Source organism: Mixophyes fleayi, chromosome 2 (genome assembly GCF_038048845.1).
Source record: "Mixophyes fleayi isolate aMixFle1 chromosome 2, aMixFle1.hap1, whole genome shotgun sequence".
Taxonomy (NCBI): Eukaryota; Metazoa; Chordata; class Amphibia; order Anura; family Limnodynastidae; genus Mixophyes; species Mixophyes fleayi.
Window position 1 is genome coordinate 96,091,096 of NC_134403.1, and position 18,479 is coordinate 96,109,574.

Sequence of the window (18,479 nt, forward strand, 5' to 3'; positions counted from 1 at the left end):
TCCCCACATTCCCTTCTTTTGGATGGGACGGGTATTATTGAGCGGGGTAAAGACGTTGTAGTACACAATTAACTTGACATCGTTAATTTCTGATTTATTTCTAAAAACTAAACCAACTGCTGGTATTAAATCATTTACATTCACTTTCCTGGAATGAAGTGTAAACAGCTCCATGCATGCTGTCCTTCTGTAACATACCCGTTTCACGAGTTGGTTGGTGAGGTTCTGTAGTATGTTCACAGTGTAAGTCTTCATAAGGTGCATCGCTTTTGAAAGACATTGCTTAAACTTTGTCAGGTAAACAGGATAATCTTTATAATTTGGCTGGAGAGAAAAAATATTTGAATTATGAAATATTTGACAATAAACTGCCAAGCAAAAACATCTATTTACTCTTACATAGTACAATACATGTCAGTGACCGGGGATACGTGAACTAACTGCAGCTCTTTGTTCTTCCATTATTAAAATATATATTGTTGAAACTGTCATTTACTTTCACTGTATTACTCTAGAAAAGTCCACTTAAATATATAGACATGTGCCAGTCTCTAAAGAGAATCTCATTTCTCTGCATATATACATTTATTTGCGTGAGACGACTACAAGTACTTTGCACTTTATGTTTTGCAAACAATTTGCTTCTAATGACATCTAGTGGCCACTAGTGGTATCGCAACTATACACTTTGTGGCTGTTTTTTACTATGCATGTTTATTGCAGATTAATTTATACATAATGTGACGCTGAACATGTTTTTAAAATTTAAAAGCATGTTCACTATTTATGTGTATTTATGCCTTGAAATAGGTCAAAATAGGGACCTACACATTGGACTGCACAAGGAATAAAACACATGTGCATTTGTAGTGCTGTCTCTACTAATTTCTAAGGATATTATATTCATGACCTGCGCCCAGTTGTCATACAGGGAATGTGACAATGGGGATCATTTCTGAAAATGATCAATAAAGTGGACAGAACCCGAACAAAGTAAACAAATGTTTTAAGTTTTCCAAACTGAAAAAGTTGATCATCAATTTATGAGGCGACGCAGATTCCACAGTGAAGTACAGTCAGCAATAAACACACAGAACATAATAAGTATTGGAGCAGTAGAACAATCAAGAGCAGAACATAAAGAACCATTTACAAGTAGACAAGGAGGTGAATATGGGAGGCTGGAAGTAGAGACGGCCCTGCTTGTGACAGCTAACAGTCGAGAGGGGCGAGGCATCAAACGGAGACAATAGGGGTGGTGGGAAACAAATCGAAATTGATGATGGGGTATGAAGGGGTTTTGTCTTAGGATGGGTCTGGTAGCCAAGAGTGAAGAGTTGAGTTTTGAGGGAGCATTTGAAAGATTTGAAGTTGGGGGCAAAACTGGTCAGACAGGAGCAAGGAGTTCTAAACGTGTGAAGCAGCTTGGACGAAGTCATGCAGAAGTGAGAGGTTATCATGAGAGAACAAGAGGCGAAGGACACTAACAGTATAGAGGGGGAGTGTAGGGGAGAATTTATTGACAAGGTCGGAGATGTTAAAGAGGGCTTTATAGGTGAGGGTAAGCAGCTTGAATTGTGTTCTGGAATAAATGTGGGAGCCAATGGAGGGCTTTGGAGAGAGGCACAGTGGAGGAGGAAAGTTAGGAGAGGACAATTAGACATGATGCACTACGGAATATGTTGGCGCTATATAAATAACTGATGATGATGATGCATTCAGGCTGTAGGGTGGACAGACACCTCTGCAATAATTAAGGGAGACAAGAGCGAGGACATTGGTCTTGGTGACATCCATTGAGAAGAAAGGGGCAAACCTTGGCACTGTGGCCAAGATGAAGGTGACAGGACTGTGCAAGGCTGAGGGGATTGAAGTTGAGGGCGGAGTTAATGATGACCTCTAGGCGGCATGAATGGATAACAGGGAAGCGGGGTTACGTTAGAACCTGATTGCAGTGGATTACAGAGCCAGGTTCTACAAATGCCCCCCTTATGTATTAACTTGTAATGGTGATCGTTTGAATACCCTAATCAGTCATTCCTGGAGAGAAGCTTCATTTACATTGTGTACTTGCAAACAAATTTGTAATTTTTTTTATTTTTTTTTAACAATACTTTGGATTATTGTACAGCAAGCCAGATACTTTCTAAATAATATCTTCAAAAGGTCCTTAAACTATCATAAACCAAGTTTAAATCTGTAATCATACATTTTTATCTTACTAAACTTGTTTGTTTGTTTTTTAAAAAAACGCATATTTCCTTCACTTCATAGCCATGAAAATAATATCACAACTAACTATAGACTGCAATAGAAGGATTTTCATCCACAGAATGAGAAAGTGAGTACAGAAAATATATGTCATCCTCTACACAGGATATTCTATTAAACATATTTTGAGACGCTGTATGGGATAATATAAAATACACACACATAACTAGAATGTACATTCTCAAACGAGGACTTTTTATGGAGGTCAAACCTAAAACTGGAAAAACTAGAATGAATGTCTTGTTTACTGTACATAGTGATATACATGAAAGAGGAAATACACTGATGCCCAGCAGACAGTCAACTTACGTGTGATGAAATATAAGATATGCAGTCATCTAACTTTGCAAGCATGGGAATAAATCCTTCACTGTTCACAGATAATGTTGGAGAATTCAACTTCTAAGGAAAGGAGAGGATAGAGAAAAAACAGTTACACAGAGATTCTGCAAATCTTTATCAGTAGATTAGACCAAGCATAGTCTCCTGCAGACTGCATTACCAGTGGAAGAGAACATTTTTATAGGTACTAGATTCTACTAACTAAAGGATGCACTTATAGGTGGGCACCGATGCAGAAAAGAAAGTACCATAACAATTAGTAATCAAGTCTTATTTTTGTAGCACACAAACAGCAAATGGCTGATTGGTTGCTATGGGTTACAGCACATCTCTAAGCGCAACGCTTTTTGAAGAGGTCACAAGTTGTATTACACCGACCTTGTATGCACACAAAAAAAAAAGTTTTAAATAAGTTTTTACCAAATATGTAAAAACCTTGTTATCTAATATTGTGAATAAAAGAGCCAATATCAGATTATGCATTAAACATATCCAGTTATACATGCATGTGGTTGTATATCACAACTTAATTTAAATCTGAAGTAGGTAAATACTCCACTGGCCAGCTAGCCTCAATCTACATAGGCAACAAGAGCTACTCACTGTATTTATATTTTCTAGTTCATTGAAGAACGATAGTTTCTGTTGAATGCTTTCAGCGAAGTTGACAAGCTCTGACTGATGTGAAAGAAACAAAAAAAGAAACGTCACTGACAAATGTACAGAGCGGGCTGCAGAATCATTTTCTCAATTTATAGACACCACTGTGCTGAGGTTCACTATTTTGTAAACAGTGTATGCATTTCTACAGTAAAACCCAGCTGTCTACGGGTTACACTAATGCAATCTAAAGATTACAGCTTCAAAAATACATTCACAAGTACGCACATAAAAATTCTTTTAAAATACGCAAATATGAACTACGGTGCCAATACAACTTTCTAATATGCATTTATATTAAAGGGAATGTTTAGTAATAAGATCTAAAGTCTCAAAGGGAAGAATTTCAAATATTTATATCTAGATTTTCGTTGCTGCCAGCGTTCCCTCTTAGTTTCTTGGATATACGCTGATGCAATTGGCAGATGGTTCAGTTACAACAAATTACAACCAGTTAATGTAACTTGCTAAAACTACGGAATGGGAGGGTTTCTTTATTTATTTATATTAATATTCATTAATATAGTGTCATATGCCGCAGCACTTTATAATTGCTTGAAACAGTAATTACATATAAAGAAATAATACAAAGCCAGAGGTAAATTACTTTTAATGTAAGTTAATACACATGCCGAAGTAATTAATTTACACAGAGATACAGCCGTTGCAAACGAAGGAGGTTGGAGAGAGTTCCATGTAACAGTTTATAATGGAGAGATGTCGCAGCATGTAACTGAGGAGGTTGGAGAGGGTTATATGTACCAATTTCTAATGCACAGAGATGTTGCAGCATGTAACTGAGAAGGCTGGAGATACATGTAGCAATCCATCTATAATTAACAGGGGTGTTGCTGTGTGTAACAGAGGAGGTTGGAAAGGGTTAAACATACCGATTTATTTCTAACACACACAAATGTAGCCATGTGTGACTGAACTGCAACAAAATACAACAAAAAACTCCTCAGACAGACAGCTGTATGTCTTTAAAATGTAAAAAAAAAAATTAAATGATGTAAGTAGTATGTATAAAAAAACAAAACCCCGAACAGGAACAGATCTGTGGCTGACTTGGACACGTGTTGAAAGGTAGATTTTACAATGGGGAATCTTTTGTTTCATTCGTACATCTAGACAGTCAGATGAATAGACTAGTCTGATTCCTAAAAAGATGACGTCAGTGTTGCAGCTTGTGAAACATACCTGTTCTTTGAGAAGTTGTTCACAGGCTTCGTGCAACGTTCCTGTTTTTGTAGACACAAATAAGTACTGTTTCTGAAGGGACTCTAGATGTTGCAGAGCGACATTAACGTCATTCAATATGGCATCACATTGGTCCTGGAACCCAGACAAGTAATCTCTCATCTCTCTACAGAAACCACCAAGAAAAATACATAAAAAGACAGTAAAAGAAGATTTAGTGAGAACTAAGGGTGTAACCAGTCACAGAATCAGGAGATAAAGCACACAGAATATTTGTAGTATGTTCACCTAAAAGAGATCAAACAACTCCCAGTAGTTTGCTATGTATTCATGTTTACTTGGTCATTTATTCATGTAACCAGGTGTGTTATCATAACAGTAAATGTGGCTCAGTTTTGTTGTAAAGAAGCAAACAATACCCAAAAAGATTTCTTAAAAGGTGTGGTATGACTGAACACAAGCGGCCAATCTACTTAGTTATTATAATATCTTTACGACTCTATACTAATTACACAATAGTGTAGCATTATTCATCTGATAAACAAGACACCCAGTGCAGAAATGACCAAAAGTGATTATTCCAGGTTCCAAGGTACCACATACAACATGCCCCCCTTGTGATTACACTCACAATCAGGCATTAATCCTATTGTTGGGTAACTCTCCCAAGTCTCCAAATGATGATCCTTTGAATCTCCTCCGTATATACAAAAACGATTGGAGGAAGTAGATCTACTCAATAAATCCATTAGGATTTTATAACCATTTTGGAACATTTTTGGAACAGCTAATTTAATATTGTTTAAGGACATCATTTGTCTATTTATTCATTAGGAGAAATTTCATATAAATATATATTTATTCCAACCCTACCCTATTGGTAGAGGCTGCACCACGATCCATTTTAGTTTAACATTAGACCCAATTGGCATGGATTTATCAGTATTGCAGGAGGCATGATTCATGCAGTGTACCCTGCATGACATCACAACAAGTGTAATGATTATGATGCCACACTGTTCCGTGTCCCACCTCTGGGACCTCTGAGTGACTGCGGGAGCTGTTCATAAATGGACCATGGAAATAAGTCCCAGGCCTGCGGCTGTATACATACAGTGGGTAGGAACTTGGTAGCAAAACTGAACATAAAGTACAAATATTGACAGAAAAATAATCTCAAACTTCCTGTAAAGACAATAAGAGAATGTAAAAGGCTCAGTGCAAGTATCTGTGTATTATGCTTTAAAAAAATTACAATGAACAAAATAAAGTAGACTTTTTTTTTTTTTTATAAAACATGTGTAGGGGAATTTTTGGATTAGGTAAAATGTGGCATGGCAGTCCCATTATTGAAAAATAACAGCAAGATTGCTTGCATATAAAAATGCTGAACTTTTTTGCAATGAAGGCTGTGTGTGTGTGTTTGCAGTTTATTTTAAACCCATTGTACAACTGCAATCAAAAAGATATTTGCTATGGGATTTATGTACTTCCTGTCAAATTCCTTTCTGTGAGGCTGTGGATTATGTTTTGCCCCTCAGAGGAATGGATCTGGAAAACCAAATGTGAAAATTATATATATATATATATATATATATATATATATATATATATATATATATATATATATATATATATATATATATATATATATATATATATATATATATATATATATATATATATATATATATATATATATATATATATATATATATATATATATATATATATATATATATACCGTATATACTCGTGTATAAGCCGAGTTTTTCAGCATACTTTTGTATGCTGAAAAAGGGCACTCGGCTTATACACGGGTGAACTTACCTGGTGTCCGGTCCCTCGGCTTCAACTTCTGCATATGCGTTCCAACACAGGAAGTTCGGCATTTGGAACGCAAACTTGCGTTCCAAATGCCGAACTTCCTGTTGTTGGAACGCATATGCGTTCCACTGCCGGGTAAGTGAAACGCGCTCTCTCTCTCTCTCTCAAGACTGTGCGGAGAAATTGTTTGACCTGGTGGATAGTTTTGCTAAAAGCAACAAACGAAAAGTAGCAGTGTGGCCTTTGCAGATAATTTTACTCGTTCTGTGGCCAGAAATTATTCAGGACATTTCTAAGGAAGTTGTAGACGAAAACAAGGTGAGAATGTCCATTTCTACACAAACTCCAGTTAATAATCTCACCTATACGGAGATTAACATATTGTGTAGTACAGTTGAACAAGAATAAATGATCACAAAATAGCATTGAACATGGGCTGTATAATTGTTACCAAATTATAGATATACATAATATGGCAGTCAGATATTGATAAATAATGTGAAAACTACCTGGGAGGGATTTAGTTTCATGGTAAGATGGCGTTTTAGTCATCCCTAAATGTATATCCCTACCCCTTTATTTAGGTTAGGTTGTACCCAATGCCAATGATTTTATAATCATTTATGAATGCTCCTTGTCATCTACTGTTATTTATGGTTTAGCTAAAAATGATTTTATAGATTGAACCTATCATTTTTATTTAGGTTTTTAAATTAGCGCTCTTTTCCACCCTAGGCTTATACTCGAGTCAATAAGTTTTCCCAGTTTTATGTAGTAAAATTAGGTGCCTCGGCTTATATTCGGGTCGACTTATACTCGAGTATATACGGTATATACGGTATATATATATATATATATATATATATATATATATATATATATATATATATATATATATATATATATATATATATATATATATATATATACATACATACACACACACACACACAAGTTAGCCCATGCATGATACTCATGCATTCTAGTCAAATCAAGCTACTGGAGGTGTTAAAAAGGTTCTTGTCATGCATTTGGGCCTAGCCCAGGCCTCCTCAGGGGAAGAGCGTTACTTCCCGACGTAATCGCCCTTTTTTAACGTGGTTTTGTCCACATGTCACCACCTCATCATTTTTCTCCATCACCTCATCCTTCATTTCATCGTCTTACTGTTCTAAAACCTCTCGATACACAACGTTTCTGCTAAACACCTTATCGCTGTGCTCAATCAGTCTTCCTTGAAGGGCAGTATTCATAACCTGCACTTTCACATCACTGCTTCTCCGTACTCGTGAAAATGCGACATACAATTGCCCATGACCAAAAACAGGCTCTGGTAAGTAAATACCCACACGGTCAAGAGTTTGACCCTGTGACTTGTTAATGGTCATAGCAGATGCCGCCTTCAAAGGGAACTGCCGCCGTCTTAGCTTAAACGGCAGTCCTGTTTCGGATGGACATAAGTCAATCCGAAGTATCATCACCTTTTCTCCTTTAGCAGAGCCAGTCAAAACTTCTGCTTGTATCACATTCGTTTTCAGTGCTGTCACTACTAATCGAGTGCCATTGCACAGTCCTCTCTTAACATGTGTGTTCATGAGGTAAAATTACCTCACGAAAATGAGTTTGACCCCTCAACTCGTCAATAATGTCAGTATACCAAATTTCAGCCCTTTTTGAGGGTTTTTTTCCACACACACTAAGAATGTAGTAGGTCAGTTAACCCGTGCATGATACTCATGCATTCTAGTCAAATCAAGCTACTTAAGGTGTTAAAAACTCCCCACTGTCACCCCCGGCAACCACCAACCACTCCCAACTGTCACTTCTCCTTCAAGAAATATATAGGTCAGTGTATAACTCAGCAAGTGGCGCTGCAGCTTGGTTTTTTTTTCCACACACGCCACTAGGCATTTATATAGTAGATGCCAAAAACTGTTTCTTACTTTTTTTTTTTTTTTTTAGCCTGCCAAATTTTTTTGAATAAACACTTTAAGATGATCAAGTTTCTGTCCTTTTTATAATATGCCGTTCAATGAAGGCTACACATCCACTCAGAGTGCTGAAGTTAATGATCCAACACATTTAACCTAATGGGAACGCTAGAAGATTTTAATGCTATTCAATTCCCTTTGTAAAAGATGTAAATGTACCTGCACTTTGTACCTTCATCCTGATCCATGTGCGTCTGTAACTGAGCAAACCAAGAGAAGAACTGAAAGAGAATGTGAATATTAGGATAAGTATTTGTACAGATATATTTATGTAAATAGCTGTTAAATGTACACCCAGAAGCACATAACAGAGATACAATTTATATTTCTGGACAGCAAAACGTCAGCAACACAATGTTCCAGATAAAGCTATTCACAAGAAACTGTGCTGAGAGTAAGAAAAGCAGGAAGTTGTTCATTTTTCATGCATTTCCAAGTCTGTGCAAACGCATCAGTAATAAATCAATGCCTGCCAGATTTGAACAATATCCATCTATCTATCTTGATCAATGGTTCCCTTAAAGGTGCGATGTTGTTTAATTACACATTGTGTACAATGAAAAGCCATTTACTGTAAACTGCAACTACACAAACAATAGATCATATGTGTTCATATCAGTTTCATAATTCTTGTTAAAAGTCTTAAATGAAATAGGTGTAAACTATACAGTGTTAATGGAGCGTACAATAAATTAGACAGATAGATATGTACCTCATACCCCCCTCAGTAGTAGAATAGAGGGGTGTTCCACTCACCCTTACCCACCCAATCATTCTGAGCACCCAGCCCAGTTTCTGTAGCACTAGAAGGGATGGGCGATATCAGCAGCAGCCACTACTATCGGTTGTAGCACCGTCCCTCCTGGTGTTACAGACTTTCAACTTCTCCAGTCAGTGATCTGAAGTGCACTATATCTGGAATTATTTATACGCATTATTTTTAACAAGGTACTGCTTAGCTCATTGTTTTCCATAATATATTGGATACAATTTCAGCCATAGCTTTGGTAAAACTAAAACAATTAAAAACATTATACAGACTCTAAGCTATACTCCATATAGACAATACGCAAATTACTCCCTCCAAAAAGGAGAACAGACTTGTGGGTAGAGCACTTAACCTGCCTTTCAGCCATTTCCCCACTCACTGAGATTTTAAGAGAAAGCTATGGGTTTGTGCGGACACAGAACATCCCTTACAGACAGCCTTGTTAAACATACGGCAGCAATATGCAATTGAAAAGGGTTAGTCTTGTTCATCATGTGGAAATCCAGGGCCAAGAGAGGCAACGGACTATCGACAAGGAAGAGTTTATGTTTCAATGCAAATGCAGTTCAATGACTGGGAGGATAAGAGTCACATACAAACATCAGATACGATTGCTGCATTATGGCCACTGCACTCTATCACACACATAGAATTAAGCAGCCAGCGAGTAATAATGCCAGGAACTGGTGTTCATTCTGGAAGTGTGCATTGTCCCATATTTCTTTTATCAGACTCTTACTAAGTTTAATCAGCGATCAAAGTACTTAATTGGTGTAATCTCTATTCCTTCACTAATTAGCTGGGAGGATTCCAACCACTGTTAATGAGGACCAAGGTCACCACTGTCTAGCGCAAGACAGAGAATGAATACAAATCTCACATTGGCAGGAAAATTGCTCTAATTCACCATGATATTAAATAAGACTTTAGGTAGATTTATAGTTTTGAAAATCCAAACATCCTCTATGATATTATATATATTATTATTATTAATTTTTATTTATAGGGCGCCACAAGGTGTCTGTACAGACACAAACAATATCACGGTACGAGGTGAGACAGAACAGTACAATTAACAATAAGAGGGGTGAAGAGAAAAGCGAGAGGGGTCGGAGGGCAGAAGGCTCTCGAGGAGGAGGGCTAGGTAGCTGGAGAGCAGAGTTAGAAGTGGTGGAAACAGCAGGAGAGATGGCCCTGCGCTCACGGGAGTGTACAATCTAAAGGGAGGGTTAGACAGACAGAGAGACACAGGGGTGAGAGGGGGAGAAGGGGGAACGGAGGCAGATTCAGGGAAGGGAGAAGAAGGGGGGAGAGGCAGAAGAAAAGGTAGGTAGTTAAGTGGGAGACTGGAAGGCTTTCAGAAAAAGGTGGGTTTTAGAGCCTGTTTGAAACTGGACAGATTGGGGGATGTTCTGATGGAGGGAGGGAGCTTGTTCCAGTGGAGGGGGGGCAGCGCGGGAGAAGTCTTGGATACACGCATGAAAGGAGGTATACAGAGGGGAAGAGAGGCAGCGGTCATTGGCAGATCGGAGAGGGCGGGATGGAGCGTGAATAGAGATGAGGTTGGAGATGTAGGGAGCAGTGGAGTTGGCGAGGGCCTTGTATGCGAGTGTGAGGAGCTTGAACAGGATTCTGTAGGGGAAGAGGAGCCAGTGAAGGGCTTGGTAGAGGGGGGAGACAAAAGAGGAGCGGCGAGAAAGGAAGATAAGCCTAGCGGCTGTGTTAAGTACCGATTGAAGGGGAGCGAGATGAGAGTGCGTGAGGCCAGTAAGGAGAAGGTTGCAGTAGTCCAAGCAGGAAATAATCAGAGAGTGAATAAGAGATTTGGTGGCATCTTGGGAGAGGAAGGGCCGAATGCATGCGATGTTACGCAGCTGGAAGTGGCAGGATTTAGCAAGAGAGAGAATGTGAGGGGCAAAAGAGAGAGATGAGTCGAGGATGACACAGAGGCAGCAAAGTTGAGGGACAGGGGAGATAGTGGAGTTGTCGACAGTGATAGAGAGGTCAGAACGGGAGGAGGTTTGAGGGGGAGGGAAGACAATGAGTTCAGTTTTAGCAAGGTTGAGTTTGAGGAATCTAGAGGACATCCAGGAGGAGATGGCAGAGAGGCAGGCGGACACCCTAGAGAGGAGGGAGGGAAAGAGATCAGGAGAGGAGAGGTTGAGTTGAGTGTTGTCAGCATAAAGGTGGTACTTGAGGCCGTAGGAGCTGATGAGTTCACCAAGGGAAAAGGTGTGTAGAGAGAAGAGTAAAGGTCCACGAACAGAGCCCTGAGGGACCCCAACTGGAAGGGTGGGGGTGACCCAGAGGTGGCTACAGAGAAAGATTGGTCGGCAAGGTGAGAGGCGAACCAGGAAAGGATGGGGCCGGGGAGGCCAATGGACTGGAGGGTGTGGAGCAGGAGGGAATAGTCAACGGTGTCGAAGGCTGCTGAAAGATCAAGGAGGATGAGAAGGGAGAAGTGGCCCCTGGCTTTAGCAGAGAGGAGGTCATTGGTAACTTTAGCCAGGGAAGTTTCAATGGAGTGGAGGGGGCGGAAACCAGACTGGAGAGGATCAAGGAGGGAGTGTTCAGAAAGGTAGGAGGTGAGACGGTTGCAGGCGAACCTCTCAAGTATTTTGGAGGCAAAGGAGAGAAGAGATATGGGGCGATAGTTAGAGAGAGAAGTGGGGTCAAGATTAGGTTTCTTTAGAATGGGTGATACGAGAGCATGTTTAAAAGAAGAGGGGAAGATGCTTGTGGGGAGGGACAGATTAAAAAGGTGAGCGAGGTGGGAGCAGGTGGTGGGGGAAAGGAAGCGAAGAAGGTGGGAAGAGATATTATATGATATAGTCAAAATTCATAAGAAAAAAAGAAAAAAAGGAAGAATAAGAAGAAGAGAAATAAGGGGTTATTGGTCATCTTGCACTTTAAAAACATAAGCGATTCTGCCAATGACTAATAATGTGCACTTACTTGTTGCGCAGTCTCAATTCGATCATCCTCCATTCCGAGCGCAGAGAATCCATGCTGCAAGATACCCTCTGTAGACTCCGGAACAGCTGATGACAAACCCACAGTCAGTGACGTGGAGGTCAAACTGCATAAATCTTCAATTGGAAGCTGTAAAAAAAATAAAAAATAATTCACCATAACAGTTACATATTTTATTGTTTCTGTACCTTACACAATAAAACAGACATTAACATAGGCTTTTCTTATGCAAACTGAATTTAGCACTTTTCATATGAGACATTGTGAACAAGACCAAAATCTTTGAAAATTCCAGTTTGCAGTTGTTTGGGGACATACACGTTAAGAAAAGTCACTTTTCACACATTAAGTTGGCATGAAATAAACAGAAAAATACCGTTTGCTTAATACCTGAAAATGGCTTTATTACATCTGAAGTGATGAGTTTCCTGAAGACAGACGACATTTGCGTGCATAGAGATATTCAGTGCAGGTCACTAACCATTAGCGGACTGTTAAGATTTTTGACATTATTGGTAATTAATTTAATTTGCACTTTTACGTCGATGAGTTTGAGATGGGACATAGAAGGAAAGAATAGTAAGAAAGAGACGTAGAGGGGTAAAGGGGATTAAAAAAAAAAGGGTAATTATATTAAAAATACCAAAATGCAGAGGCTAGAAATGTGTCTGAGAGAAACTGTGGCTTAAGTAGTAATTAGGTGCTAAGTTGCAGATAGAAACAAGTTTATTGGAGGTTGTTAGGACTAACCTTGATGGATACCCACTCTGTCACTGGTGTGTCATGAAAACATCTTACATTACAAGTAACAAGGGAGAGGAGAGTAAAACTTAATGTACTGTAGAACATTGGCTGCTTAGTTATAGCAAAAAATATTAGTCGGAACATCTGTGAACATTATAAAAAAAAAAAAAAAAAAAAAAATAGTAGAGATGAGAGTAGATCAGGGGAACATTCACAAGATGCTGTGAGATTTTATTACAAATATAAATCATAAACATAAAGTGTATGCTTGAACAAGACATCAAACTTTCTTCCAATAGTCTTCAAGTAGATCCTTCATCAGTACTGTTTAAAATATACTGAGGGTATGGAACATAATTAATATACACAGGATGTCTATATCACATAAAGCAGGTTAAAACATTTAACAGAGATGAATAAAGCTCTTTGACTTTATCATAAGAGTTAATAAGAGTGTGTACATGTACATAGCTAAAATGATTGAGATAATCCTCATATATAGATGACAAAAATTACGAGAGGATAAATATACTCAGACGTTTGTGGTGGATAGGGTAAAAGAGCATCCTAGGTAAGTATACTGCCTGTAGTTGTAAACTTAATTCTTCAGCAACACCAGGAGTAAGATTTGACAAATAATGCAGCAATCATATCAAGAGGAATGGTGAAGGGGTATATAGAATACAGACTTTTATGATATTTGTTTGGATAAGGATAGTTACAACAGTATAAATAAGTCACCCTAGATGCCGGCACAGAACAGAGTAGATCAGGTAAATGTCACTGAGGTATATTAGACCATGCGCAGTAACATTATTAAAGAGAACGTATACTTAATACAATTATACAAGATATAGCCAATATTTGTCATATAGGGTCACCAACTTATTAGATAACAATAAGGATAAAGTCACCAAGAGTTTTAAAGAAGCACTAACACAAAGTGATGAACATTTCCGCTCACCCCTTTAAAATGGATGTAGAATGGGGGTGCAAGCGCGAGGACTAATTGGAAACTAAAATGTCTGAGTGTGGCCTCACATTGGTCCTGCCACTCACACTCGCCAAAATATCACACAGTCCCGATTTTAAGCAGGGTCTGCAAGACTAACCATGGATTTCAAGGCCACATGGCTGTACAGAGCACACACCTCTTCACCCTTGGGCTCCATGAAGGGGGTAGAGCTAGTTTACACTCAGAGTTGTCAGCGAAAAGTCTGGTAAAATCTAATTTCACCTCAATATTTGCCCAGCGACCATCAAGGCCTAGAACAGACATAAATAATTCTTGTGTGTGATAGTGGTGCATACGTAAAATCACATACCCTATACACCATCAAATTCCCACCAGTGAATGGAAATATCAGGAACATTTATAGTCAATAGGTGTGGAGATAAGTAATGGCCTGTGCAAGAACATTTAATATGATATTATATCTCCTGGTTCTGTTTCCAGTATCTATATTGTTGTTCTCACAAAGCTTCCAAGTTCAAAAAAATCCAAACTTTTCTAAAACAACTTGCAATTCTTATACTAACATTTGTATGGATTATGAGCCATGATACCTTTTGCTGAGCAGTCTGACTAGTCAAGTAACACATCTGATGTATAGTTTATGATGAGAACTAAAAGGAAAATAAAAGTTCCCAAAGCTACTTGAGGATTGCTGAATGTATGGAAAAGGGGGATGTTGTAGAAAAGAGCCTGAATCCTTTCAAAACATGATTTTCTTTAAAAAAAAAAAAAAAGAGGAAACATCCGATACTGCTCCTAACATATCTCATAGATGAAGTTAAATGACAATTCTGCTTGAGCCTTAAACAAGTATTGAAATGCTATTTAAAACCTCATCATTAAGCCTGTATAGTACCAATAGTGTAAGCAACTAAATAAGGTGAGAGGAAAACAGTACAAACAAGGTCAGTTTCACTTGTGCAATTCTTCTAGTTGTATTATAAATCTGTGTGATTAAATTGATAGTCTGACAAACACCTAGAAATGCATACTCGCAGGTGTCCTTACATCCACCTGCAATGTGCAGCCCAGCATTAAGAGAATATAACTGGGCTAAAAGATCCTTAAGAACACCTACAACACACACTCATTTTCACTGTGAGCACAGAACTCGCCATAAAAACACAAACATGATGCATACAGTAAGACAAATACTGGGTTCTCCTATGGACCAACTGCAATTAGTGCACCCAACAGTAAAGCTGGGTACACACTACATAAATTTCAACCAGCTTTTTCTGCAGAGCGATTTTACATGCGATCGATGTTCCGATCGCTCGGTCCATGGACTGCATACACACTAGCCTTGTTTAGGACGATAAAGGGAAGAGCGGACGTCCCTTTAGCAACTTTTTACAGCCATGTTGTCGTGAGCAATGACTGTAATTTCGTACTCACTGTTGTGGATCGGTCGGAAGTTTATACACACTACACAACGGAAACGAGATTGGAATGAAAATATTAAACGGTAAGACCAACCAAATGAGGCAACAATCGTCCATTTGGGCAGACTTTCGACCATCGTGACACTGCACACACTGACCCGACTTTTGAAAGAGCGGTCGTATGTCGGCTGATTGAGCCGATTATTGGATGAAAACCGTGTAGTGTGTACCTAGCTTTAGACCTATCCACCTGTTTCATAGATAACACTGGGCCATGCAGGAAGTATAGATTAACAGGCTGATCACTGGTTTCTAGCTCACTATAATATCCATAAACATCTTGTTACTATAGCTATGGAGGTCCTGCTGGTGCATTATGGGCCACTTACTTGAGATTGTCCCTTTGTCGCCAAGAACAAAGGTTGAGCTCTCCTGTGTTACAAAGTATACGGATAAGTGAGAGTACATATCACACAACACACTGCTCATCCTCTGGCTGTCATCACACCCACTGTCACTCACCTCTGCGGGAATTGGCAGCTCTTCGGCGGCTGCTTTCAACTCCAGCACCGAATCTGTCTGCCTGTCTGTCAGCGGTGCCAGGGGGTCAGTCCTCCTATCCCACAGGGACAGCTTTTCCCGGGCCTCCTGCTCCGCCGCCATCATCATCATCATTAACACCATGTACAGGAGCAGCCACAGCAGCAGCTCTGCTAAGATCCGCTTCCGGGATCCCGAAACCTGGCAACGGCCGCCAGGAGGGGGGGAGTCACCCGACCCGGAACAGCCTGAAAATGTCTGCTGACGTCACATGTTCCACGCAGTCACTAGAGGCCGCAGTCAGTGCGGGACAGCCTGATGTCAGCTTACACTCATAGTACTACAGATTCCATAGAACGCCGCAGTCAGTGCGGGAACAGCCTGATGTCAGCTTACACTCATAGTACTACAGATTCCATAGAACGCCGCAGTCAGTGCGGGAACAGCCTGATGTCAGCTTACACTCAGTACTACAGATTCCATAGAACGCCGCAGTCAGTGCTGGAACAGCCTGATGTCAGCTTACACTCATAGTACTACAGATTCCATAGAACGCCGCAGTCAGTGCTGGAACAGCCTGATGTCAGCTTACACTCATAGTACTACAGATTCCATAGAACGCCGCAGTCAGTGCTGGAACAGCCTGATGTCAGCTTACACTCATAGTACTACAGATTCCATAGAACGCCGCAGTCAGTGCGGGAACAGCCTGATGTCAGCTTACACTCATAGTACTACAGATTCCATAGAACGCCGCAGTCAGTGCGGGAACAGCCTGATGTCAGCTTACACTCAGTACTACAGATTCCATAGAACGCCGCAGTCAGTGCTGGAACAGCCTGATGTCAGCTTACACTCATAGTACTACAGATTCCATAGAACGCCGCAGTCAGTGCGGGAACAGCCTGATGTCAGCTTACACTCATAGTACTACAGATTCCATAGAACGCCGCAGTCAGTGCGGGAACAGCCTGATGTCAGCTTACACTCATAGTACTACAGATTCCATAGAACGCCGCAGTCAGTGCTGGAACAGCCTGATGTCAGCTTACACTCATAGTACTACAGATCACCCAACACTACAGCCTACGCCACCTTGAAATGTCACATAAGCATACATTCAGATATTGTAACTTCGAAATTATTATTATTATATTTACATTTTGGTTACATAGCGCCTTCCTACTGCAGAATCTTATAGGGTAACTACTAGAATCATGGCTACATATTAACAGGGACTGGGTGGCAAATTTTAGGGAAGGGGGACATATCTCACAGCCTTTTGGGAACATTTTAAAGGAAAAAAAAAATGCCGGAAAACTATTACCGTTAATACAGTAATCTCTCGCCAGCGAGTAAATTACCGTATTAACGGTTTTTCCACACAGGATTACCGTAATAACAGTAATCCTGCGCGGTCACGGGATTTTTGCCAATCCCGCCGACAATTGAATATGCCCCTATGGGGCCAATTTAATTCTGCCGAGAATAGCGTGGTGTTAGCAGTTTTACCGTTAATACAGTAAAACTGAGCATAATTATCCTTAATACGGTCATTTTAATGGTGGATTTTTACTCGCGTCTCCCTGAGCTGCGAGATGAAATCCAGGCTAAAATTACCGTATTAACGGTAGAATTGAATTGGCCCCTATAAAGTGGTTTGAATCAGTTGGTATTAAGGACCCCAAGAAAAGTTTACAGTCTTAACGAAATAAAAAGAAAAGTTTAGCCTAAAGGAAAGAAAGTAGTCGCAAATACTATCTCAGATGCAAGATAAGATAATGCAAATTGCGAATCTCATGGTAAGTGCACAGGGCTTGCAATGTCTCCCAGAAACATCCATGACATAACAAATGGACATACCTAGTTGCCCACCGTGGTATGATTGTCATGTCTGTGGGATCTCTAATGTTCATACTTCAAAGGCATTCATTGGGGGGTATTCAATTGTTAGGGAGTTTGGATGTTCGAGCGTGCAAAGTCATTTTTTGCTATTTTACCTTATTTTCGAGAGCGAAAACTTCTCACGCAATTCTAATCTTTTTTTTTTTTTTTTTTTACCGAAACAGTGTTATCGCACTCCAAGCGTTTGTCAATGTTAAAGTATAGGCTGGCTGCGAACCCTTAGCGGAAAGAGCTATTCAATTGTTTTTTTAACGCCGAGTGTGAAAAAGGCAAATATGCTGTTTTATCTCGCACCTCCATGGTCTGCTCAAAGAAAAAAATACATTCAACTGAGAAAATAGGTGTAAAAGTTCATAAAAGTAACCTAAAAAAAGAAAAGTACTAAAAAAAAGTGTATAATAATTAATAATTTTTGGAAATTTCCCCCTTTAGAAAAAACCATAGAGGTGCATGTATTTAAACTTTTTTATATTATTTTTTTGTTTTTAAGGGGGGGGGGGGGTGGTTGTGCCAAAAAGTATCATGTTTTTTTATTTATTTTTTAAAAGCAAAACCGTTTGCTCCCCACTCTATTTAGTCTTTGCCCTAGTGCTGGCAGGCTATTGATGTGTGATGTGTGAAAAATTTGATGTAGGGTTCCCCCTAATTTAATTGAACCAGCACTAGGCAAACCAGCCGGGGTGATAGGCACTATAACAGGGGACGGACGGACGCAGTTTGGGTCCCACGGCCATAATGACTAAACACCCACAGACTGTTCAGCACTGGCCTGGATTCCCTAGGGATTGTGGTCCACTGAAAAATGTAAGCGGGCCACCCCCCTAGGGACACCCAGGCCAGTGCTGATAGCACTAGGG

At 39.6% G+C, this 18,479-nt stretch overlaps 1 protein-coding gene across 1 annotated transcript in view; it reads right to left on the reverse strand.

The window, feature by feature from the left end:
- COG3 (component of oligomeric golgi complex 3) overlaps positions 1 to 15,935 on the reverse strand; it is a 52,276-nt gene extending 36,341 nt beyond the window's left edge. The window contains exons 1-7 of the mRNA XM_075199739.1: positions 15,700 to 15,935; positions 12,016 to 12,162; positions 8,451 to 8,512; positions 4,474 to 4,639; positions 3,217 to 3,291; positions 2,581 to 2,673; positions 199 to 324 (exon numbers count right to left, since the gene is read on the reverse strand). Of these exons, the coding sequence (XP_075055840.1) occupies positions 199 to 324; positions 2,581 to 2,673; positions 3,217 to 3,291; positions 4,474 to 4,639; positions 8,451 to 8,512; positions 12,016 to 12,162; positions 15,700 to 15,861 (831 nt within the window). The 5' untranslated portion in view covers positions 15,862 to 15,935. The remainder of the gene's footprint in view (positions 1 to 198; positions 325 to 2,580; positions 2,674 to 3,216; positions 3,292 to 4,473; positions 4,640 to 8,450; positions 8,513 to 12,015; positions 12,163 to 15,699) is intronic.
- Between the last annotated feature and the right edge of the window lie 2,544 nt (positions 15,936 to 18,479).